Raw genomic sequence first — 24194 nt, 5'->3', positions numbered from 1 at the left:
GCACCACTGGAACACTACGCACACAGAAGGGACTGAGCTTGAGGTGTAGGGCACACTAGGCTTTCCTTCTTTCCATGCCCTAGTGGTTGTTTGGAGTATAGCAATGTACCCAAAGAAGGTTGCTCATTCTGCCAGCCACAGGTAAGGACTGATAGCAACTCTTCTACTACACAAAATAAAAGACAGCAATAATGACAGGGATTGTCACTGAAAAGCAGTGTGCCTAGACACCACTGAGCTAGTTCCAACAGATATACCACTAGGCTACAGAGGAGACTGGAGTGTGGTACGACTGCACTCCACACCAATGCCTAGTACAGACACACGTTCCCAATAAAGAGGAAATGTCAATGTCACACAGCAGACAAAGGAAGGAGAAGCAGGTATAAAGCTCTAGATGGGTCCCTGAAATACTCATGTGCCCCCTTCAAGTTCTAAATCTCAGAGCTGGAACACCTTCATTCTTTTGCCACGGGGTCACTCTATATCAGGGGCAACCTTTCAGAAGTGGTGTGCCGAGTCTTCATTTATTCACTCTAATTTAAGGTTTCGCGTGCCAGTAATACATTTAAAGGTTTTTAGAAGGTCTCTTTCTATGAGTCTATAATATATAACTAAACTATCGTTGTATGTAAAGTAAATAAGGTTTTTAAAATGTTTAAGAAACTTCATTTAAAATTAAATTAAAATGCAGAGCCCCCCGGACCAGTGGCCAGGACCCGGGCAGTGTGAGTGCCCCTGAAAATCAGCTCGCGTGCTGCCTTCGGCACACATGCCATAGGTTGCCTATCCTTGCTCTATATGAAGTGAAGGGTAGGTGTACAAAAGAAGACTCTTGTGGACAAGGGTAGGAGACTTAATAAGGTAATGAAGGGAAGGAGAGTTATGATGGGGAAGTGGAGGGGAGAATGCTAAAAGAGGGAGGGATCACCAAAACAAACATTACCCTATCTGATGGAGACACCTAAAGCACCAAGTAAATAGCAAAAGCATCTAGCACACCACTGGCACATAACACAAGTGACAGGCATTACTTACAGACCCAGACACAACCTTTCACGATCTCAGGTCAATAACAGGGAAAAAAAGTCCAGGAATGAAGGGGACAAGCAGGGAGAATCATCTTGAGCTCCTGGTAAGAACAGTTTTAGGTATGATGCCTGTTCAGTGACCTGGACTGTACAACCCCCCCAACACACACACACACACTTCACACTGAATAAACTGGAAGGATGATTTTTTGGTTAAGACATTGGACTGGGACTCAGGAGAGCGGAGATCTGCTGTTGGCTCTGCCACAGACTCTCTCAGTTCTACATCTCTAAAATGGGGATGATAATAATCCTTTCCTATCTCACAGGGGTATTGTGAAGATAAATACATTATTTTATGGAGGTACCCAGATACAGCAAAATCAGTCGCTGCACACTCCCATCTAGCCACCCCATTCAGTGATCAGCATCTAAGGAGACAGATTTCAAATACACTAAAGCACACCTTTACATTTTTCATATGGCACAACAGACAGCTCTTCAGCGTCTCAGAGATGGATCTCTTCAGCCTTTCATCACCTGCAGGTGCGCTTCCTTAAGGAGATAGAGGGCTGAGACTCCACTGGTAAAAAAGCAAATGCACCAGTGAGATGGCTAGTCCACAAATAAAAATCTCAAACACTCACTTCTTCAAATGACATCTTGAAGACTAACCTGCAGCCACATGGTCATGGGAACATGGACAACTTCTAAATATCCCCTCCATATACAGCATAGGACTCCATCTAAAGAGAGCGAAAACTAGGTCCCAGGTTACAACAAAATCAAATACTCACCCTATATCATGCAACTTCATTAGAGCGCTGCACCTTCCCTTTGCCCCTGCATACTTATGTTTAATGGGGAAATGTAACAGAGAAAATAGCCAACTACTTTCTTCATTGACCCAAGAGACCCAGAGAACATGCAAGCATTTGTAAAACACATTGGTGCCTCTCCGGAGCTGACCCCTGCGCTGTCCTATTACTACTCAGATCACCAGCAATGACAGGAGCCAGGTAAACGAAATGATTAAAGCTCTTTGTCACAGGGATGATATTGTGTCTGACCCAGGGTTGTAATCTACAGAGTAGTTATTAAGAAAAAAAACAGTGCAGGAAGAGCAAGGCATTCATGATTTTACTTTCGAAAGGAAACTAACAGGCATATGTGGAGAGAGTGCTGAACAGAAGAGCCAGCTAGTTCATCTTTCCTCTGCTTTCAGTGAATATCTTCAACTTAAAAATTACAGGTCAGTTTGGCCACAAACGAGCAGCAGAAAGGGGTAGCTAGATTCAGTTGCTGCCCAGCATAACCAATTCATTGGGGTCTGCAGGAATGAGAGAGGGCTAAGCAGGGGGAGGAAAAGCAATTCAGCACCACAGGATCAGATGGTACAGAAACACCAGCCCTTCCCTGTGTTCTCCAGTCAATAAACCTGCTTGGTTAGATGAGAGGAAATAAGGGAGGAGTTCCGCTGCTGCAATGTGGCTCTCCCCCTGCAAAGCCTGGCAGATCACCAGCTCCTGTCACACCAGGCAACCCACTGTCTCGGGGGCTGCAGCACGCAAGTACAGGCCGATCTATGGGCTGGTTGATGTCTAAGGAGCTGATGATGATCTGCTAGATTCTGTAGGAGAAATGCCTGGCACACTGCATTTCCTCTGGCTCACAGCAAAGGGACTCTCCTTGCCCCCCATAATCTTCCCTGAGGTTCCATCTGACAAACCTCCTGAGAGGGAGGGAAGCCTTCTCTTCCTGTAATGTTTAGTTGCTCCTGTGAATCCCCATCTGGTCATCTCTGCTCCCTTCAGCCTATAGATGAAGCACCTATAGCTGTGGTCAACTCCAACCTCTTCCTTCGGCACCTGGAGACCCATACAATATACTAGTAGCTGAAAACCTGAGCTGTCCCATCAGTGTGGCAGTCGGACAATCTGTGCAGACTCCCTCATACAACCAATGAAACTGTCACACACAAATTAGCTGTAGAGTAAGGGTGGTGATTGGTTGAGTTATATTTAATATAACAATGGTCTAAGGCTCTTGGCCTGGCATAGATACATGTCTCACTCTAGGTGTACACCACACTGGTATAATCTGTAAAGTCAAAATGGCTAAAATCTTAAAAACTGGATGGTAACAGACCATGAAACCCAGCGATGACTGAACCTGGTGGTATTTTGAACAGAAAGAGCTCTTAGCCTTGCTTGGATCTGTTTCCATTGCCTACCCCTGACTCAACAGACATTCTAGGCTTCAGAGTGATACAGAGAGTGACAAATCTGGAAACTTATTATACATATTATATCCTGGGATATGTAGTTCAGCCATACAACACAGCCCATAGAGAATGGGAGCATGAAATATCCAAACTATAGTTCCCATGAGGCACTGTGGCAGCACAGGTGAACACACAGTAATGTTGAATTGACCCAAAAAGAAACGTTTACATTCGGTTTGACTCAACAAAATGTTTCGATTTGGGTTGAACTGAAACAAAACACTTTCATTTCAATTTTCCCAACAATTTTTTCTTCCAAAAAACACAAAGTTTTCCCCACAGAAAATTTGATTTTTGCAGAAACTGCATTTTCCATTAAAAATTTAAAAACTGATGGAGAGCTCCTGACCAGCTCTAACACACACAGCCATTCAAAAGTGCCATGAAAACAGTTCAGTCTTACCATTATGATGGATGGTATTTTACTTGCTCATTTAAAAAAATATATATATATATAGGCAAGCAGAATTTTGCCCAGCTCACTGCATGTGTGTGCACGTGGGCAAAGGTATTAAGACACTCTCCCCAACATTTATTTCAACTCTCTTCTCTGATGTATGGAAATTGCCTCTTGGTTGAGCTTACCTGCAATGAGAACAAAATCCCTAGGCTTTCCTAGAACCATTAAAAACTTACATGCTAACACAGGGACGCTGAGAGCCATTGAACCAAACTGTAAACCCTGTATAGAATGGAAACCATTTCAAGTCAGGGAGTGCGACAGCACCCCCCAGTTCCAGCATCTATGTGCTAACATATTTATTTGTTGCACCAAACAATGCTGGGCCAAAAGCACAACAATTTATAATATTTACCTTCCCATTTGCTTCTGCACATGTCCACTTACAGACCAATCCTGCAAGGTGTGGGATGTCCTCTTTCCCCTTTAGATTCATGGGGAGTTGAGGTAACAGAGTACCTTGCAGGATCAGATAACTATAAATGTCTGTGCAAATGTCTATAGTTTTTTAAAAAAGAAAGAAAGAGGAACAGAAGACTCATTAGAAACATTGGTCTCTACAGACTGCAACTCCTTGTCTAAGACACAGTGAAGCACGGGGCAGCTCATTCTAATACCCCAATCCTGGCTACACACAGTACAATTCATTTATGCAACTCTTTGGTTCAAATCTTTTTCAGATTAAAAGGATGGGAGAGGGAAAATGGGGCAGCAGACTATTTTCCCCGTTTTTTTAAGGCTATTTTGCATGCCTCTAACAGAAACAGGAAGGCCTTTTTTTAATTTAAACACTGACATTTTGCAGGCTATTAATCTATTTCATGGATCAGGCCCTTCTGGTACACAAGGATTAGTGTCAGTTTCAAAATCATGTGAGAAGCGGGTATTTTAGCAAACACATTTGCATTTAACATTGCAAGTCATATTCTTGGTTAGGAAAGAGACAAGATGGTCTGTTTATTTTGTCCCCATCACAGAGGCAGGTATCACATGCACTACACTGTGCAATTTCCCGGGGGCAACATTTTTTATTACAAACTAGTGATAGCAGAGAGCTATTTTGTTCCTGTTCAAACCCTTCATCAGCACACTAGATCTCCCTGTCTGACTGCAGCTGCTTTGTTAGTGAACAGATTGTATGCAATGGCAAGCCCACTGTACGAGATTATAGGTATATGGTGGGCAAGGCCAATGGACAAGTCAATATGAGAACAAGTTTCACATCACTATCTACATCCCTAATATCTTTCTCATACTCATTCCTTGTGAACACACACATGCTGCTGAAACGAGGTCTGATTCCTCGCTCCTGGCAATATAATGCCTGTTCAGTGACCTGGACTGTAAAACCCCCCAACACACACACATACACTCCACACTGAATAAACAGGAAGGATGATTTTTTGGTTAAGACATTGGACTGGGACTCAGGAGAGCTGAGATCTGCTGTTGGTTCTGCCATAGACTCTCTCAATTCTACATCTCTAAAATGGGGATAATAATCCTTTCCTATCTCACAAGGGTGTTGCGAAGATAAATACATTCATTTAGGAGGTGCCCAGATACTACAAAAACAACAAGGAGGCAGTGGCACCTTAAAGACTAACGCATTTATTTGGGCATAAGCTTTCGTGGGTAAAAAACCATCTGAAGAAGTGAGGTTTTTTTCCCCACGAAAGCTTATGCCCAAATAAATCTTAGTCTTTAAGGTGCCACCAGACTCCCTGTTGTTTTTATGGATACAGACTAACACGGCTACCCCCAGATATCAGATACTACAGTGATGAATGCCACAGGAAAGCACAGAGAAAATACATTCTGATCTCTCAATAAAGCACACAGGTCCACAAAACATACCATATCTCTGCAAGGACCATGACTTTCAGCATTTAACAAGCAGGAACAGGTGCTGGAAGGAGCACCGGGTACAGACCTTAACCATACTTTAAGAATCACGTGTCATGAATTTGATGGCCTCAGCTTAGCTACTAGTGGTCCCAAATCCAATGAAATAGACAAATACCACAGCAAGCTGCATGTTGGCTCCACCTGGGTGCACGTGACCCTCAGAAAGCGCTGCCCAGATTAATATAGAGCACAATGGTAAACAGAACTCCCTATACCTTGTCCACCTGCAGGAGCAACTTGAAAAGCAATCTGGACTCCACCCTGTGCTGTAGCAGAGGAGCTCCTATGCCTCGCCCGGTAACTGGGAGAATGCAGGAGCTGTGGGTTGGAAGTTGGCTTTGAGAGGCCCTGCTACTCAGCACTAACAGGGCCCACAGATTGACACTGTGAACCGACTCGACAGCATTAGTGGGGTCTGCAAATCTACAAGAGATCTGGCCAGAGCAGCACTGACAGGGCCTGTAAATCAGAACTGGATCTTGGAGTAAACAGATTCTAATTTAATCCAGATAATGACATTCAAAGAAGTGTTTTTAAAAGCTTGCTTTAAAGCAGGGAGTTAGATGCCAATAGCCGTGATAAACCACTCTGCACCAATAATGCAAAGCCCAACACTTTCTCACTCCCTCAATCACAAACACACACACACACACTCTCTCTCTCTCTCTCTAGTGGCTATTCAACAAAGAGGGAAGAAACAACTCCCCAGGTAACAGTCCACTTTTCATCTGCACCTTCTCCAGTCTGTCCCTTTGGTCCTGTTTCTAGCAGCAAATCCCCGAACCTAGTTACCTAGATATCTCACAAGGGAGCTTGGAGGATTAGTGAATGTTTGCACTATGTAATTGTTAACCAGTTATTATTAGCATTTATAGATTTACAGTATTTCCCTAAAGCCAGAAAAGAGGCAGAGGTCCAAATCCACTTTGTGGGAATTGCACCCCTTTACACCACAGCTGAATTTAGTCCAAGAATTGTTAATCCACCTCCCTGGAGCAGGTGATGCTAAGAAATTTTCCAAACTTCGGCACATCTTTCACTACCCTCTTTGTTTCCTCCCTAACTCCCACTCATTAGCTAAGGACTTGTGGACTAAGGCTAGGCACAATCTAGTCTACTGCAAGTCCCACTTTTCAGGGTAGGGGGCTTTTGGCTACTCCAGGGCTAACCATTTAAAAAATACAGATAAACTTGAGTCATTGAACACAGAGGCAGCAATGCAGGACTCAGTAGCTCAGACTGTTTGAGATTCCATTCAGTGGGTTTAAGGTTACAATCTTCAGTTTGATTAAAAGCTTCTTCCCTGTTCCCCCACCCCATATGCTAAAACCCCATCACATCTGAAGCCCCCATTCAGTGCTCCATTTCCTGCCCTAAGATCCTTCCCCAAACCCTCAGGACCCTTCATGCACCATCTGATCAGGAAGGCTGCAGGGGAAAAACAAGCCATCTTGAATTTAAACGTTAAGGGAGAGAAACTTACTTTGCAGCGTTTGCCTTGGTGGGGCATCCACAGATCTGCCTGTTTAAAGAGCATCTGGGCTGAATCCCTGCACCACTCGGAATCTTCAGCAGCAACTTCCAGTACTGCGGCCCTCAGAGAAAGAGAGCAAGAGAGGGCGAGAGAACATGCACAGAGCCCAGCGCTGCAGAGAAAGAGACAGGAGCAGCAGAGTGAAGCACCAATCTGCTGATTAATTCAGCCTGTTTCCAGTCACGCTGCAGATCCAGCAAGGAGGCGGTGGATGAGGGGTGGGGGTGAAGCGATGGGGAGGAAAAAAAGAAGAAAGTTCATACAGGATCACACCAGATGTCTGTAAGAATGACCCATTCATCAAATGGAGCCGACACAGCCAGATACCTTGTGTGTGTGTGCATATATGCAGATACATCTGCATATGCAGTAAGGGAGGATACTGACTGATAAGGACATATGGAAAAGCCGATGGCAAACTAGACAGGACAAAATGCTAGCAAATACACTACAGGGGTGAAGCCAGCACTGGCCAGCGTGGTAGACTAGAGAGAGATGGAAAAGATCTATCAAGTTCTATCTCCCCATTAATGTGTTTGTGGGAGATAGCAACCCACTGATGGCTTAACACCGTGGGGCTCAAGCTCAATTTTTTAAAGTTATTATTATTTAAATGATTCAGGAAGGTTACAGGCCTGATTTGCCAAGCTGAGCTGATGTTTCTCTCTCCCTCGCTCTTGTTCCCAGCAGGGCATCCCAGCAGCACTCAGGATGCAGAGAGTGGCAGGTGCCCCTCTAAGCATCAAATATTCATAGAGAGCGCCTTGGGAGCTCAAACAGAAGGTGCAGTGCAGGTTATTAATAGCAGCGCATTGTGCCTGAGGCTTGCCACTTACTGAGACCTGGGTCATTGACAACACAGGAGCTCATGGAGGGCATGAGATTAGTGGAGACAGAGAGCACATACAAGAAGCCCGGGGTGGAATTGGAAAAAGATACAGGGCAATGGACAAATGGATCTTTGGGATGATAAGAAGGAGCCTATCCCATTGCCTCACTCTAATCCTGTTATGCAGATGCTCCCCTCTATGGGATAACTTAATCATTACATATTTGGGGCAGGGACTGTGACCCGTAAGTATTTGTACAACTTCTATTTCAAGGGGCCCTGATCCTAATTGAAAGAAAAATATTTAACAATTACTGTACTACCACTCAAGATAGGAAGGACCCTGAATCTGGGGTTAGGACGGGGCACCCACACGTCACCAAACCAATGGCCATGTTGACAGCTTAACAAAATCCTGAGAGTTGTACCTAATTGTGTAAAATGGAGCAGATTGCAACCACCCACCTCTTGAATACACAGCAGCCACCTCTGCAGAGTAACAGTTTTACATGTAGTGTAGCTTGGCTACTCGATAAAGCTGGAGTGTTGCATGCTAGCATCAGCACTCTCCACTGGCCACAACTTCATGTTCACAAGAAGGGTGACCACAGGCTGCACAGTAGAGCTCTGCTTAAACCCATGATTGACCAACTGTGTTGCCCTCTGTGTCAGTCACAGGACTCAGTAATGATTGAACCTTGGTTTGTTGACTTTTTTCTGAGATCCATATGCCTAAATCAGTATGTGATCCTCAGAGCACCGCAATGCCATTGGCACACAGTCATCATGATATATACCCAAAAGGTAGCATGTAATACATCACTGGAAAACTAATAACTCACTGAGCATTGATACTGTTGCATGATGGATGTACTGTAAACCCACAAAGGACTTAATAGATGTGTGCTGCAAATGTGTTCTTAAACTGTATTTGGCAAGCAGTGTCCAAGCCAGACTTGTTCCAGACAAAGAAACGTGGTTCCGCCTAATTGAATGTGAATGTGTCTCTGTTGTAAATTAGGCAAAGTATGACCAAAGACAAAGAAAAGCACATTTACGTACAAGGTAAACAAAGCCATCGAGAGAGCAAGTGAGGAAAGACGACTACTTAATCTTGATGGGGGATGGAGACTGCACCCCCAGGAAGCCTTCCTGCCTCTTGAAGCAGGGTCAATGAACTTTGGGAAGATATCACGGTGTCTACCCCTCAACAGGAGAGAGAAGCTTTGTCTGGGCTTACTTTTAAAATGTTTACTGGACTCTAAAAAGAAAGGGGAGAGAACCCCATAGTTATCCATTGAGGGACTAAAATGTCCAGACCTCTTGAAACCACAGAACGTTGGATCCTTCACTCAAGTGAGTGGGGGATTGAAGTCTCTGGGAACTGAGTATAGTAAGAAACCTGCTTAGGCAAAGATTGTAATTTGCTGAAATTAAGTTTTAGTTTTAGAAGCATATTTTTATTATTGTTTGCTTGTAACTCTTTCTATATTTATTCCTTATACTTGGTATCATTTAAACCTGTGACTTTTTTTTAATAAACTTGTTTTACTTTTATTATAAAACAATTCAGTGCTTTGATTAAAACAGAGTGTTTGTCAAACCCAGGTTAAATTAATGAGTTGCTGGTTACTGTCTCTTCAAAGAAGCAGCAAACTTAGTAGCTTCTCTGAGTGTTCCAGGAGAGTGCTGGAACATTGCAGGACAGAAATAGGGGGTGGAGGCGGAGGGTGTTGGGGTCACCCTGCAAAAGTAACTCTGTGGTGGAAGCCAGGGTGTGACCTGCATGGTTGTAGGCTGGTTGTTGGCATCAGATCAGTGCCACAGCAGCATAGCATTTAAGGGACCCAGGATTGCACGGCAGACAAAGTGTCACAAGCATCAGCAAAGTCCTCCATTTCAAATCTTAAGTGCAGAGACCCTGGGTCCCACATTAAGAACCAAATCTACAGGCAGAGACCCAGGTGATCACATAGTATCACCAGTTCTAAGGGCTCTTCTCTCTACACTTGTGCTGAGCCACATATTTGTATGTAACCTTATAAATACCTACGGCCAAAGTTGAAGGAAAGCAGAGAGTGTATCTAATGTCATTGCAAGAGAGAGAGAGAGAGAGAGAGAGAGAGAGAGTGTGGGTGTAAGAAGAGATAGCCTGTATCTCTCTCCAGGGCATTTTGTTTCCTAGATGATATCATCTTAAACTGCACAATTCTCTCTTCCATCCTCTTTTCTGCACAGTTCCTAGTAAGTAAACAGTTAAACCCTATTGCTTAGTGTTGAGTCAGAACCTTAAAATGTCAAAGAGAGGGAAAAAACTATTTTAACTTGCTTAGGTCTTAACTTTTTCCCAACTCTGTTTGGCTTCAGCCTGGCTCCAACACCCCAGTCTTCAGTAGCAAACCCAAGATAATGGAAATAAATTAATTCTACTATTCTTGTTGTACCATATTTTCTAGAGATCACTATCCTATGGTATGCTACACAGGACAACCATCCATGATACACAAGCATCCCTCCCTTGTTGGATTGACATCAAAGATGTTAGCAGTTAGCATCACAAGTTGTATCTGGTTGTGTATTGTGACGAAGTTCCTCCTCTACCTTGGTGGGTCCTGCGCTTATTGGCGGATTTGCTCACCTCACAGATTCACCCTGTGGGTTGGGAAACAGTCCAGAGACCTTCCCCTCTGGTAGAAGCTACCGTCCAGGTCAACTCCTCCTGTGTTTGATCAGGAGTTGGGAGGTTTGGGGGGAACCCGGGCCTGCCCTCTACTCTGGGTTCCAGCCCAGGGCCCTGTGAACTGTAGCTGTTCAGAGTGCCTCCTGGAACAGCTGCGCGACAGCTACAACTCCCTGGGCTACTTCCCCATGACCTCCTCCCAACACCTTCTTTGTCCTCACCACCGGACCTTCCTCCTGATGTCTGATAACGCTTGTACTTCTCAGTCCTCCAGCAGTACGCCTATTCACTCTCAGCTTCTTGCACACCTCTTGCTCCCAGCTCCTCGCGTGCACTTCTCCTCTCCTCTGGCTCCCCCTGGTCTGACTGGAGTGAGTCCTTTTATAGCATCAGAGGGGCCTTAATTAGAGTCAGGTGCTTAACTGCCTCACCTGACTCTTAGCAGGTTAATTGGAGTCAGGTGTTCCCATTAGCCTGGAGCAGCCCCTGCTCTGGTCACTCAGGGAACAGAAAACTGCTTATCCAGTGGCCAGTATATCTCCCTTCTACTACTCTGCTGTTCCCAACTGGTCTGGGTCTATCACAGTATCTAGCCTCGAAAAACAGAGTGTATCTTCAAAGAAACAGTAGCTGCAACAATCAAATCTGAGGATAAACTAGGTGTTGGAATAGAGGATAGGGAGTAAAGGCAGATTCAGTTTGGGACACAGGGAGAGAGAAGCCTGTAGAATAAAGATTGATTTGAGGAGAAGACGCGGTACTAGAGAAGCTGCAGAGCAGGGAAGGGAAGACGAGAGGTATAGCTGAAGATTCAAAGAGAATAACCACTGGTCAGTACATAAGGGACATACGAGACAGGTGCTTAGACAGGAGCCATATAGGCTGCTTTGAGGAGAGAAAGTAGAAAGACGGGGTATGGGACATACCAGGCGGGAAGGGAAATGATCTGGCTCAGGGGATTGGTAACTTTTACTTTCAAGTTCAAGTTCTCCCCCCTGCCCCATAGCTCCCATTGGCCGGGAAGCCGGACCCGCTGCTGGCCACTTCTGGGGCGCAGCGCGGTGTCGGAACAGGTAGGCATTACTCTGACTTAGCTGTGCAGCACTGCCAACGGGACTTTTAACATCCTGGTCAGCAGTGCTGACCAGAACTGCTGGGTCGCAGAGCAAGGCAACCCAGTGCCTTACATGCCGCGACCCAGTATTGGGGCACAACCTGAACTTAGAAAAACACTGCAGTAGAACCTCAAGGTTACGAGCACCAGTTACACAAACTGACTGGTCAACCCACACCTCATAAGTACACAATCAGGAAGCAGAAGAGACACAAAAAAAGCAAACGCAGTACAGTACTGTACTGTGTTAAATGTAAACTACTAAAAAAATAAATGGAAAGTTTAAAAAAGATTTGGCGAGATAAGGAAACAGTTTCTGTGTTTGTTTCATTTAAATTAAGATGGCTAAAAGCAGCATTGTTCTTCTGCACAATAAATTTTCAAAGCTGTGTTAAGTCAATGTTCAGTTGTAAAATTTTGAAAGAACCACAACGTTTTTTCCAGAGTTACGAACGTTTCAGGGTTACAAACAACCTCCATTCCCAAGGTGTTCGTAACTCCGAGGTTCTACTGTAGTACTTTTCCTCAGGAGATCTCAAAGTGCTTTACAAAGGAAGTCCATATTATTATCCCATTTTACAGCTGAGGAAACTGAGGCACAGAAAAGTGCAGTGACTTGCCCAAGGTCACCTAGCAGGCCAGCAGCAGAGCCAGGAAGATATCCCAGGTCTCCTCAGTCCCAGTTTGTTGCTCTAACCACGAGACCATATTACCGGCAACCTAAACTCATTACCATTGATCAGCTCTTCATAACCCCTTGTGTAAAAATAAGTAGGGCCCTGACAGCACAAGAGTCTCTGAAACTGCCATCAAGTGTTCCATTTGTGATGTGAAGACGCCAAGGAGCAGTGATGGAAACTGAACTCCCCTCTGCTCGCTAGAACTAGTCCCTCCAGGTCAGGTCTGAAGCACATTGGCAGGGCAGTGAGGAGGCAGGGAAGAGTTTGCTCTTTGTGCTGGTACACACGTAGATCTTGGAGGGAAAAAGCTGGTACCTTTCACCAACATTAGCTTTCACCTTTAAAAGGCATAGAAAATTAACAAAAACTAAAAGTCAGGCAGAAAGGGGAGACAGGCTGGGAAAACTGCATATTTGATTTAAAAGATTTTGGGTACCACTCCTGGGTTACTCTCTGCCTTGCTCTGCAGTGCATCTTTCATTTTAATTGCAATTGAAAATATAAATAAGGGTTTGTTTTTTTTTAAATCCCAGTTTCTACTACCAGTACTTTTAAACGGGGGAAGAGAGGATTTTTAACAACTCAGAAGAACCACCTAGAGTTTCAGTGAAGCAAGGTCTCTTAATGCTGATGAGAATCTGTCAGTGGAGTGCACTCCAGCAATAGTAGAAGCAGCAGCCATTCAAAACTATGTTACACCACCATTTGCTCTGCTCATGGCCTGGCAATTTGATATGCTTGTCCTACCTTGGGCAACGAACAATGTCACAGGCAGGAGAAAAAGAGGACAGGGCAGTATGGAGATTGGTGAGATGCAAAAGTTCACACCACACAGGATGGGGTATAGGATCAGCAGCTAAGGACAATGCTCCCAAACACAAGTGATGTCAACAAGAAAGGGCCAGGTAAGTTACCATGCAGAAGATAGGGTCAGTCCTAGATTCTGGTTTCTTGTTCTCTAGTCCAGTAAGAATAGCTGTGTAGCACAGACTTTCAGCCCTTGAAGGGAATCAATCAACAGAAACTCTGCAGATCAACCAAGGGTTTCAACAGAATCCAGTTCAGCTCTCATTGGACTGGCTGGATTCTGTCAGGGGTAGTAACCAAGAGCATGAAAGACCCTGGGGAGAAATTAGGAGTCCGTTGATCAATCCTGGCACTTTATCAGCCATATAGGGCTCTTTCACAACTTTAAGCTCCTTGGCTTGGTGTGGTGAAAGGAGAAGAACTATTTCCTGCAGTAGCAGGTGTGCATTCTGGAGGCAGTAGCAAGGAAGGGCTTACATAAAAAAACAATCACCTACCTTTCATAAATGTTGTTCTTCGAGATGTCCATTCCAATTAGACGTGCGCACGCCGCATGCCCGGCAGCCGGAAGGTTTACCCCAGCAGTACCCATTAGGTCGGACCAGCCACCCCCTTGGGTCACTGTGATGTTCCCCTCTGGTGTTATCTGGATCGGTGATCTGCTAGGTCACTACAATCCTGGACTCTGGGAGCCAGCCTTACCCTGCTCTGCTGTGAGAACCCCCACTCCTGGGCTGCTCACACACAGCCTCCAGCATATAAGCTGCTCCACTTGTAAGGCAACTCCCTTCTCTTCTTGTGCCAATACATATTTATGCCTGTATCTGTAATTTTCACTCCATGCATCTGATGAAGTGGGTTTTCTACCCACAAAAGCTTATGCCCAAATAAATCTGTTAGTCTTTAAGGTGCCACCAGACTCCACGTTGTTTCAATGCCCTTACAAACTTTGATGCTTCTCACCACAGGCTGGCTGGCTGCTCTTCAACCAGACTCTCCCCTTTGATCAGTGCTTCAGTTGCTTGGTGTGATGTCCGTAGATGTAGGTGGAAGAGAGAGAGCGAGATAGCATGGCAAATATCTCTCCCTTTGATCATGTCCTTTCTTCCCTCTTGGCTTTGCCCCCAACCCTTCAGAGTCAGGTGAGCATTACCTCATCGCAGTTCCAAACTGACCAAAGGAAAGGGGGTGACTCCCTCAAGAGTCTAACAGATTCTTTTGTTGCTGCCTAGGCCAGCATCCTTTGTTCCTGTGAGGCTGGGCTGGGTTGGGTTTGTCCCATAACTGCCCTGATGAGGTGTGAGCTGCCTCTCTGCTCTTGGAGAGTTTTTGCCTGGGCTTATTTTAAGCCATGAAGATACATTTTCAGCCTCATAACTACATAGATGAAATTATTACCTATAACCTTACTATAACATTACTGTAACAATTACTAGAACATCACTATAACAACCATGTTCAGTGCATCATGAGCCTTCCAAAGACACCCAACATGACAAACTTTGCATTGGATCCCACACAATCATTTTATAAAGATGAACACGGGGGTGTAGGGTGTTCCCCTGAGGTACAGAGGGTCACAGTCACGCCTTCATGGCACTCAATATAGGGCTCTGCCAACTCGCTGCCACTTCAGCTCCTTTTTGCCAGATTGCTCCAACAGAGGGGTAGGCAGGTGATATTGGAATGGACATGAGCAACACATCTTGAAGAACAGTTACGAAAGGCAGGTAACCGTTTTTTCTTCTTCGAGTGATTGCTCATGTCAATTCCAATTAGGTGATTACCAAGCCTAAGTTTTGGAGGCAGGGTCGGAGCTCAAAGGTTCGCAGACTGAAGCACCGCCCTACCAAAGTCTGCATTGTCTCTAGCCTGCCGTGTAATAGCATAATATGAGATAAAAGAATGTATAGACGACCAAATCGCAGCTCTGCAGACCTCTTGTGTCAGAACATGGGTGCCTTGTGGAGTGGGCCGGTACTTTCGCCAGATCGTAGCAAGCCCTGATACAGGACGTGATCCATGATGAAATCCTTTGGGAGGAGACTGGGAGCCCTTTCTTTCTGTCTGCTACTGCAATAAACAGCTGAACAGACTTCCAGAACAGTTTCGTTCGCTCGATATAGAACGCTAGTGCCTGAACATCCAACAAACGAAGTTTTTGCTCCACGCTGCTTGAGTGCAGCTTAAGGTAGAAAACCGGGAGAAAGATATCCTGGTTAACATGAAACTGGGAGACAACCTTAGTGAGAAAAGCTGGATGTGGCCTGAGCTGAACTTTGTCCTTATAGAATAATGTGTAAGAAGGCTCGGATGTTAGGGCCTTGAGCTCAGACACCCTCCTGGCTGACGTTATTGGTACCAGAAATGCCACCTTATATGAGAGGTACAGCAGAGAACATGTTTCCAGTGGTTCAAAAGGTGGCCCCATTAGTCTGGAAAGGACCAGATTATGGTCCCAGGCTGGGACCAGCTGTCGAACATGAGGGTACAACCTGTCAAGGCCTTTAAGGAAATGACTGACCATGTGGTTGGCAAAGACCAACCAGCCCTCCATGCCTGGATGGAAGGCAGAAATGGTGGTCAAGTGAAACTTTATTAACAACATGGAAAGCCCTTGCTGCTTCAGGTGGCAAATCAAGAGCTACGAGCGTTCCAGCTAACCGTCACAGGTGGTAAGAAGGAACTGAAGTGGTGGTGGGTCAGCAGAGCCCTATAATTCAGCGCCATGAAGGTGCAACCCCAGGGGGCGCCCGGACCAACCCAACGGGTACTGCTAGGGGAAAAACCTTCCGGCTGCCATGCATACAGCGCGTACACCTAATTGGAATTGACATGAGCAATCACTTGAACTATTGTGACCTATTATAAGATTTGAATGACAAGAGACTCAAGTAAAACTCCTGAGTTCCAATAATCAAATAGCAGTGGTACTATCAAGAATGTCACTTGTGTCAAAACTAGATATGGACATTCTGAAGCTCAGCATGCTCATTTGCACAGATAGCAGCACTCAAAGTGGACTTCTAGAGCTCAGTTGTTCCGTAGCAGTGCTAGTCTTGGAGCCTGAGAGTAGCCTGAAAGGCTGTGGCATAGCTGCACATAATTGCTTCTTGTCTTAAACTGATTAATACCAGAGCAGTCCAGAGCGCCATGAACAACAGAACAAATAGATGATTACTTTAATTGTAACATTACCTCCACAGTCTTAGCAATTTAAACTGAAAGCACCACAGTTCAACAAGGTCCTCACGCAAAATATATTAGGGAGATCACAGATGCAGGCATGGGCAAGTCTAGCTTCTCGTGATCTCATACAAAGTAACAGCACAACTCCAGCTAAGAAAATGTACACCAATCTCAAGCCAAATAGTGAGGGATGCTTCGCACTTCCTGTGCCACTTGTGTTTCTATGTTAATGTTGTAGAGCAGTGGTTCTCAAACTTTTTTGTTCGCGGATCACTTGAAAATTGCTGAGGGTCTCGGTGGACCACTTAATGATCTTTCCAAATGTTGTTTGTACCGTTACCTAACTATTGTAAAGTGCTTTGGATAAAAGCGCTCTATACAAAAACCTTAATAATAATAAATGTTTTTTTGTTCTACAAATAAAAGCACACAACTCATATTTTAATATCAGTGGTCCTACCTTTCTAATGTGATGGATGTGCTCTCTCTCCCCCGCCATGGCAGCCCCCGAGCTGGGCCTGGGAAGGAGGGGGGGGTCTCTCCCCTGCCACAGCAGCCACAGAGCTGAGGCTGGGAAGGAGAGCTGTCTCTCCCCAGCAGCCGCAGCCCTGGAGCTGGGGAAAATAGCCTCTTTCTCTGGCCACCGCAGCCCTGCACATCCCAAATTCACCCCACCCCCTCTTCTCACTCCACTGCCCCCTCCCACCTACCCCCTATTCCCCCCAAGGCCAGCACCTAACCTTACACGTGCATCTTCTCGAGGGTCCAGGCACCTAAGTAGTGGAGCCACGCCTGCACGGCTCCACTAATTAGGTGGGTGGCCCTTCATTCTCTCGTGTATGGCCGCCCAGGCGTGCCCCTTAGAGGGAACTATCCATGGACCACCTGAATGGAGCTCGCAGACCACCACAGTTTGAGAACCTCTGTTGTAGAGAAAGTCCGTCTCTCAAGCTATTATCTAACAAGGTAATCTGCACTAATAAGCAAAAGGCAGCCAGCGTGCTGAAGACTGCAGAATATGCTCAGCAAGGGAAATGGCTGCATGGAGAGTAAAATGGAGGTACAGTAGTTAATGTGATCTGGCAATGAAAAAGCTACAATGGTTGGGGAGGGAGGCAAGAGAGGGGAGCGAGCAAAGAGGGTGAAGTATAAGCATTTTTTCTCACCAGTGCTGGTCTAGAGCAGTTGTACACATGACCTTCTCCAGCTTTGGTCTCAAACACAATCTCTCACCCAGACCAGGCCCCAGAATAGGGCATGTACCTATTCACTCTCTCGAGTGACAAACACATTTGATACTCAAGTGGCTACAGAAATTCATGCATAGAATAAGTGGCCAATCGAGTAGTGTCTGCTGCTCTCTCTATTTCTTCTTATCATCATCATCATCATCATCTCCTCAGATTTCACCTCAAGGAGGGAGCAGTGCATATAAGGCCAATAATCTTCCATGAGCCACTGCAAATATCCATTTAAAGCTCCCGGCTGCACCTACCCACCACCGGAGGCCTCTCTCCCTTCTTTCTTTAGGATTGGAAACAAACTAGGTAACAAGAGGCTGGTTACACACAGATGAGAAGGGATCTCTATGGCCCATTCAACCCTACACTCTTCTAACGAGTCCCAACCAAGGGTGCTAACTGAGATATGAGTCCACCCAGACTGCAAAGAGTTACAAAAGGATCATAAAATTGGGTGACTGGGCAACAAAATGGCAAAAGAAATTAAATGTTGATAAATGCAAAGTAATGCATATTGGAAAACATAATCCCAACTATACATACAAAATGATGAGGCCTAAATTAGCAGTTACTACTTAAGAAAGATCTTGGAATCATCATGGATAGTTTTCTGAAAACATCTGCTCAGTGTGCAGCAGCAGCAGACAAAAAAGCTAACAATGTTAGGAACCATTAGGAGATAGATAGATAGTAAGACAGAAAATATCATAATCCCACAATATAAATCCATGGTACACCCACATCTTGAATACTGAGTGCAGTTCTGGTCTCCCCCATCTCAAAAAAGATCTATTAGAACTGGAAAAAGTACAAAGAAGGGCAACAAAAGTGATTAGGAATATGGAACAATTTCCATATGAGGAGAGGTTAAGAAGACTGGGACAGTTCAGTTTAGAAACGACTACTAAGGGGAGATATGATAGAGGTCTATAAAATCATGAATGGTGTGGAGAAAGTGAATAAGGAAATGTTATTTATCCCTTCATATAACACAAGAACTAAAGGTCACCCGATGAAATTAATAGGCAGTAGGCTTAAAACAAACAAAAGGAAGCACTTCTTCAGACAATGGACAGTCAACCTGTGGAACTTATTGCTAGGGGATGTTGTGAAGGCCAAAAGCATAACTAGGTTCAAAAAATAATTAGATAAGTTCATGGAGGATGGGTCCATCAATCGCTGTTAGCCAGGATGGTCAAGGACACAATCCCATGCTCTGGATGTCCCTGAACTTCTGACTACTGGAAGCTGGGACTGTTCTGTTCACTCCCTCTGAAGCATCTGTCACCAGCCACTGTTGAAAGACAGGACATGGGCTAGATAGACCATTGGTCTGACCCAGTAAGGCCATTCTTATGTTCATTTGTCCACTACGAACCAAACTGAGATAAATCAACTCATTTCACACAATCATCCAGTCTGTCAGTGGTAGTAACTTTTGGCCCCTGCCAAATCTGAGCTGTGTGCAAACCGATGACCTAGAAGCAAACAGCTCTGCATCTCACTGCCTGGTTTCTCACACTGGTAGTCTCCCAAAACAAGAGTAAACATCCATTAAACTCAGAATGCAACCCATGATCTGACAAAGAGATGAGAACATCATTTCCTTGATAGTCCTCTACTCAACAGGTCTACTAATTCCACAGAAGATCATTGACCCTACTCATATTGCATGCCAACCACATAGGACAGAAAATACGAGGCTGCTGGTATGAACTGGATATCCTCCTGGTATCGCTGGGTTATCCAATGGTGGACTTTAGTTATAAGGGACAAGCAAACATGTCCCTTTGACTATGCAGGAGAAAGATCTTCCAGCTTTAGCAACAACTGCGGATTACTTACATGCTAATGTGAAACATGCACAGAGAAGCAAACCAACTAGGACTTTAGAATCAATATGCTTAAGATGTGATCTCCTTTCTGGGGAACCTACCTGACACTGCTCCTTCAGGTCCATGGCTGCACGGTTCTGTAAGCATGCCCAACACAATGTAACTACCCCTTCAGGGGAGAATCTCTCCTAGGTGTGTATGACGCTTGGTTACTCTGTTATCGTAACACCATCTGCGGAAACAAAAAGGGCAAGAGTCAGATTTTCCTCCACACTCTAAGACAAGTGTATAATGAAGCTGATAGACTTCAAATGAAAGGAAAGGGGTGTATGAGAGAGAAACCTGGAGTAGAATGTGGTTCTAAATTGTGCCCCATTAGTTTGCAGTCCCCCGCCCCAAGTGGGCTTTATCAGTTTAACTTTCAAAAAAGCTGTCAGCACTAGATGAATTAAATTCCCTGTAGAGCAAAATAAATGCAGCAGCCTTGACATATATCCTGGCACACATCCAGGAGAACTGCCAAACACTGCCCCTAGCAAGAAGCTAGATTCCACCAGGTGTTCCGAAGACAGCAGGCTGAAATGCCAGCCAGCAGACGTGTGATCGGACCAGGCTGTCACCAGCAGCCATTTGTCTTGCTATTTTTATCTAACCGGGGCTCTGTCCAGCTAATCTCTAATGGAGCCTGCAGTAATGACTCTTCCATTTGCTGAAACACCACATCAGATCCTCTTTGACAAGGCTATACTACAGGGCTAAGCTCAAATCTGACCCATCATTAAACGGGCGAGAAGGCCTAAAGAATGGCTCCAGACCATCAGCAAATTTTATTTTAGCAAAACTGGGATTAACAGAGCTATAGCAGGAGACAGCTCTGGAACTCATTTTCCCCCTTGCTCTGACATAGCCTGAATTGGTTGACCTTCAGGGCACACAGCAAGACTCATCTGTTATTTTGGACTTTACAAGGAGGGGACTAGTTGAAGGAATTCGGTAGTTCATTGCAGGGTATTATATTTAGCAGAGGATCATTTTCAATATTAAATGAGTTGAGATAGTAAAAGGGGCTATATGATGAAGTGGCCTTGGGCAGCAGAGAGTCGTTTGGAGAGAAGGGTTAACGACTCTTGTATTTTTAATAGTTATGTAGAGTCAGAGCTTGGACAGATGCTTCTAATAAACAGGAGGCACACAGTTCAGCAAACTGACCCATACCAGGTCTGTATTTACTAAACTGAAACAAAACCCTGTGAAGGGGTCTAGGCTGGATGTGGTCACCAGACTTTCCACCTTACCCTAGTCTGTAGGTTAGCCTATTTTTCACAGCAGATGGATTCTGTTGATCGTCTCCCAGCTCCCTGCAATCTTTGTGCATGGCGCTGTTCTCTATGATAGCAGTGTAACTAGATTCATTTGAGCACAAAAGGAACCCTCAGCTCCCTTAGAAAGCAATGTTCCCCCTGTGACTATGACCATGCACGTGTATGTGTTATTAGGTGAGAGGCAGACACCAACAATTTGGTCAACTTAATGTACCCTCTCTACATATACAATACTCCTGGGGGAATTCTGCATCACTGCACATGTGCAGAATTCATGGCCCCCGCAGATTTCTTTGCTTCCCTGCAGAAAAATGACTTCTGACAGGGAAGCAAAAGGAAGCCGCAAGAGCAGTCATGCATCCCCTCCCCGGCAGTGCAGGAAGGTCAGTTTGGGCAGCCGGTAGAGACGTAAATCACCGCCGCGGGGGAGGGGGAATGAGCAGTCATGCGTGTGAGAGACAGAGACACCCTGTCCCTCTCGCTCGCTATTGCGGCACACTCGGCATGGAGGGGCAGGGCTTTGGGGTGTTTCTGAAGAGGTAGGCGTGGGGCAGGCTCTGTCGCCTCAGGCAGAGCAGAATGTAGCAGCCTGCCTGCTTAGTGAATTGTTCCCATTGTTCTTAGCAAAATGTTGGCATATTGTGGGGCCAAGAGGATAAATGGACACAAGTCAGATATCAGGAATGGCAATATACAAAAACCTGTAGGAAAACACTTCAACCTCCCTGGCCACACAATAGCAGATGTAAAGGTAGCCATCTTACAGCAAAAAAACTTCAGGACCAGACTCCAAAGAGAAACTGCTGAGCTCCAGTTCATTTGCAAATTTGACACCATCAGATCAGGATTAAACAAAGACTGTGAATGGCTATCCAACTACAAAAGCAGTTTCTCCTCCCTTGGTGTTCACACCTCAACTGCTAGAACTAACCTCCCTGATTGAACTAACCTCGTTATCTCCATACTGATTTATACCTGCCTCTGGAAATTTCCATTACTTGCATCTGAAGAAGTGAGGTTCTTACCCACGAAAGCTTATGCTCCCAATACTTCTGTTAGTCTTAAAGGTGCCACAGGACCCTCTGTTGCTTTTTATAGAAGTAAAGGGTCAATACTAGCTACATTACTATTAGACAGAGGGGATCTTCTCCAATGCTCCCCATGCCCATTCTCCATTCATTGTATTGTAGTTTAAACAAATTACCAAAATAATTGAAACCAGCATTATTACGTTATTTTGATAAAAATATGCAGAATTTTAAAATATTGTGCACAGAATTTTTAATGTTTTGGTGCAGAATTCCCCCAGGAGTAATATGCACCCCATAACATCATTTGAAAATGCTATGTCTACTTTAAGACAAGGTATGATGTGAAGCTGTCAAGTGGTACAATTACCACAGAAACGGAGATAAAACAATGACACCACATTAAAATGACCACTTTGAAATATTTCCATTTGTTTCTGTTTAATGACTATATTATTTCAAAACATAACATTGGATTTCTTTGTGACCTCAAAGCATCACAACAACAATCTAAAGGAGAACAAATCTAATAATAAATTTGTACAGATATCACTGAAATGTAATAGAGCTGGTAACATTTCTAGTCAACATCATCATCATCTTGTTCATCATGCTGAGAGTGTGTGGGTTATCATAATCTTCATTGCCTTAGCACATACACATTCTATGCAGGGAAGTCTGTTGACTACAAACACAGTTGATTGTGCAGTGACCCCTACAGGTACAGGCAGAAATAAGATTTTCTAGAAGCTCAGATGCCCTGCAGCCCTTGGAGAATACAGGAAATAGTTCACAGTCGTGCTGGAACAATTTTTATAGTGGGATTGCTGAAAGCCATTTAACCAAACTGTAAATCCTGTATATAATGGAATCCACGTCAAGCCAGGGGATGTGGCAGCCCCCGCCACCCCACCCCCAGCACTCTTAGTTCCAGCACCTATGGTAGTTCATCCACATTTTTCCATCCATGTTGCAATGACGATCCAATATCTGGTTTTTCTATGTGCTAAGACATCCAAATAGTTGTTTGCCAGGGTGTTCTTTTGACATATTCTTCAAAACTGTCCTCATATGGTCGGCGTTTGGCCAGCGACTTGTCCATTTTGTTGGATAGATTGAGACACAAGCAATTCAGGTCTCGGAGTCTCTTTTTCTCTCTCACTCTGGTCATACAGCAGTACTACAGACTTCCTTCTTGCAAAAAATGCAATTTGTGTCACTCTCCCCCCATCAGGAAAGATTTCTGAAGCGGTAAGCTCCCTTTGTTTTGATGACATTAAACACAGACTTCCCCCCCCCCCCCCCCAATACCAAATAGGGATGACACAGAGTTACACCCTGTTAATTATTGTACAGCAAGAAGTATGTTGCAGAAGTCAGTCTGAGGTGTGTAACAAATTGTGTGCACAGGTATGAAATGACACTTATCTGTTGTACTGGTAGTGGTGCCTATTTCAATCAACACATTATCATTTTTGGAAAGCAGTGAACAGCAAGCACCAAAACTTCAAGTGACCTAATTACTATGGTTCCTTTGACACCAAGAGACCCAAAACCCATATTGGCACATACAATATGCAGAAGCATCCTTGTGTCCACTTTTTCTTCGGTACTGTACAAGTCTTGGGCTTCTTCAACACCTACTGGTGATGGACTTCACTACTTCGCTCTCAGGTACATTTTGAACCATATATTCACAGATAAATTTTACAAGTGACTGCTGGCTGAATGCCACGTTTAGAAACTTTTTCCATGGAGGCACAGGGGACCCAATCAATCAACTGGTATTTCTTGCATCCAATCTTAGATCCTATCCAGCACTGTCTTTCTGCAATTTTTAGAGTTACTGCTGTCATATCTGTCAAAGACTTTGATTACAAATTAACTTTGTCAAACCATTTTAGGATCTGCCTCAAGGACTCAGCAGCCAATTCATCAAATGTGTGGAATTTGTCTCCAGCCATCATTTGTACGACAGCCATTGCATTTCTGATGTACGCTGTGATTTCCTTCTTGAATGCTCTTAGCTCGTGGATTCTTTCATCTTGAGCTTCCAGCTGATGCCCTAATACAGCTATGTCTATTCTTCTCATTGGTCCGTCACCATGAAAGAGGGACATAAGCACAGGTCCTACAGGGTGACTAAGAACAGTTGCCATTGAAACATCATCTCTGCATCTTGCTAAGGACAGGGCTCTACAGAAAACAATTTCTGGACTGATAACTGCTGTGATTGGTCCCTCCCCTGGCAG

At 44.6% G+C, this 24194-nt stretch overlaps 1 protein-coding gene across 3 annotated transcripts in view; it reads right to left on the bottom strand.

Annotated features, from left to right (window-relative positions):
- Positions 1–24194, bottom strand: part of TMEM94 (transmembrane protein 94) — a 95730-nt gene that overhangs the window by 59267 nt on the left and 12269 nt on the right. For 2 of the 3 annotated variants that reach the window (XM_054047508.1, XM_054047509.1), the window contains exon 2: positions 19694–19824. In XM_054047508.1, coding sequence (XP_053903483.1) covers positions 19694–19717 — 24 coding nt within the window. In that variant the 5' untranslated portion in view covers positions 19718–19824. Of the gene's footprint in view, positions 1–7166; positions 7313–19693; positions 19825–24194 lie in introns of those variants that run through there. The other variant, XM_054047507.1, reaches the window with a different exon arrangement.

Source organism: Malaclemys terrapin, chromosome 13 (assembly GCF_027887155.1).
Source record: "Malaclemys terrapin pileata isolate rMalTer1 chromosome 13, rMalTer1.hap1, whole genome shotgun sequence".
Classification (NCBI taxonomy): Eukaryota; Metazoa; Chordata; order Testudines; family Emydidae; genus Malaclemys; species Malaclemys terrapin.
The sequence above is the reverse complement of the archived record's forward strand: the minus strand, read 5'-3'. Positions and strand labels throughout refer to the sequence as shown.